The sequence below is a fragment of the Montipora foliosa genome, chromosome 10 (genome assembly GCF_036669935.1).
Source record: "Montipora foliosa isolate CH-2021 chromosome 10, ASM3666993v2, whole genome shotgun sequence".
Classification (NCBI taxonomy): domain Eukaryota; kingdom Metazoa; phylum Cnidaria; class Anthozoa; order Scleractinia; family Acroporidae; genus Montipora; species Montipora foliosa.
The window spans coordinates 20,988,297-20,990,796 of NC_090878.1; the positions used below are offsets into that span (position 1 = coordinate 20,988,297).

Here is a 2,500-nt window from a genome sequence, read left to right on the forward strand (position 1 = left end):
CTAGACAGAGGTTTGAGATTTTGCTGTAACGACTGAACGGTCAAGGTTATTAAGTTCTTCATTATATGGCTAACGGAATGGTTTTAAAGAAGAAAAAAGCTAATTTGCATAATCCATAATTGGCCGTGGGCATTACGGGAGAATAATAACCTTAGCCAATCACAGCATGCGTTATATCGGCCAGAAACACTGGCCATACAATAATAATAATCATCATCATCATCATTATTATTATTATTACTATTATTATTATTATTATTATTATTATTATTAACATTTTGACATCAAAGTCTAGTCACGCACATAGTTCTATCTTGAGTTCCCAATAATAATTATTATTGTACAACATGGATTGATTCCACTTTAAATGGTTTCTCCTTAGGTTTACACAGAGTTTTTAGGTCAAGTTAAAGCCCTAACAGTTCATCATCTGCTGGATCAGTTTGTTCGAAGCAAGGGCACTGGAAAGGCCATACCAGGTACTTTGATTATGATTTTCTTGGAATATGTGACATTTTTTATTGTGAACTGTGGAATGGAATGAAATACTGTATTTGGAGCAGGGCTGGCATAGTGGTGAGAGCACTTGCTTCCCACATCTAATGTGACCTGGGTTCAATTCCCAGACTTAGCGTCATAAAATTATGTGGGTTGAGTTTGTTGGTTCTCTACTCAGCTCCGAGAGGATTTCTCCGGGTAGTCCAGTTTTCCCCTGTCCTCAAAAACCAATGTTTGATTTGATTTGCGTTGATTTCATTTCACTGTCCACAATTAGCTACTTGTACTTTCATGTAACCCGCAATGCATTTTGTTTTCACCACAAAATCTTGCATAAACTATAGTCAACTATTCCCAAGTGCATTTGAAAAAAATATTGTATGCAAAATTTTGTGGGGAGAACAAAACGCATTGCGGTTTATATGAAAATCGCTTATTGTCAGTGTCCCAGCGCAAGAAAAGTAGACAGTTAAATAAAGTTCATTATTCTTTTTTGTAAGTTCATTAAAGGTCATCACAGTTACATGTAGATGAGCAACTTTTAAGCAGTTTTAAAAGAAGCCTGAAAAAGTCCAGGCTTGAAAGAGATCCAGACGCATGAGCGTGCAATTGTGCTGCACTTGGTCTACCAACTGAGCTATCAAACGCGTTTGGAGTGGGTGAATAGAGTGTAACGTCACAAATATTTAAAATTATGAAATTATGGGTTTCATTAAGATCTTCTGAAAGTACATGATGTCTTAAGAATGGCCATTTGCCAAAAATCAGCATCTTATTGCAGTTTGGGAAGGAGATATTGGCCCTTTCATGCTACAGTGACTCCATACAAATCCTTGTAATTTTGTCTTCGTTCTAAACAGTTTAGAAACAAGACAAAATTACAAGGATTTGTATGGAGTTACTGAAGCATGGAAGGGCTAATATCTTACCCCATATATGGCAACAATAATATACTGATTTTTGGCAAGCGGCCGTTCTTCATCATGTACTTTCAGAATATCTCAGTAAATCCCATAATTTCATAATTAATTTAGTTTTTGTGATGTCATCACTTTACCACTCTATTGAGAGTTCAAATTTTATCCCATACAAGGTGAAAGAGAAATGGTCTTTTTAGAATATAGTAATAGATTTAGCCAAGCCTAAGGGCAAAGATTATTGTATTCTCACAATAAGTTAACCTGGCTTAAGCCTGCGATCCAATCAAAAAAACCAGTACCTGGTCAGCGGTCATTTTAAAAAAAAAAAACCAACTGAACTTGATGAGCTTTACACTTGAGCCTGTGATATGGTCACATGATACTGGTCAGGGGATACCTTGTTTTTGACAGGTGTCAATTAACCACAACATGGATAGCTAATATCAAAGATGTTCCTGCCAAAAAAATGCAGGTTGCACCACAGAGTTTCACATTGGCATATCTGGAGGGGTGGACGTACATGTAAGCAGCGTCGTACAGTCCTAAATCCAAATTTTCGCGCACAGATTGGTTACCAGATTTTCTTACCAATGGTGCTCTGCACAGACCTCTGCTACGAAGATTCATAAGCAAGAAGAAGAACTTTTGATCCTTTGTTGTTGTTGTTATTATTATTATTATTATTATTATTATAATTATTATTATTGTTATTATTATTATTAATGTGAGTAACTGAACTCTTAAAGTATTTGTTTAGATGTCATCACCTTTGAAGAGTATACTGGACAAGTGGAAAATGCCATCATCAATAACCACTCACCAAGCCTAAATGCTGTAAAACACCCCTCAGGTAAAATAATAAGAATTTACATGTATGACTATCTTTCTTGGCTGCAGTTTCACTTTGACCTGTGTCGAACTCAAAGAACATCAACAAATTTGTGGGTTTCTCAGTGTGGTGTCATAATTTACCAAAAAAGTGGAGAAAAACCTGTAAAATCTTGAAATAATGACATGAGAAAATTTGGATTGAAAAATTGCAAAATTGAAAGAACAAAATGAAATGAATTATAAATTTGTGT

General features: G+C 35.4%; 1 protein-coding gene across 2 annotated transcripts in view; it reads left to right on the forward strand.

Moving 5' to 3' along the window:
* LOC137973026 (F-BAR domain only protein 2-like) overlaps nt 1-2,500 on the forward strand; it is a 35,394-nt gene that overhangs the window by 11,346 nt on the left and 21,548 nt on the right. For both annotated transcript variants that reach the window (XM_068819738.1, XM_068819739.1), the window contains exons 10-11: nt 383-479; nt 2,176-2,268. In XM_068819738.1, coding sequence (XP_068675839.1) covers nt 383-479; nt 2,176-2,268 — 190 coding nt within the window. The remainder of the gene's footprint in view (nt 1-382; nt 480-2,175; nt 2,269-2,500) is intronic.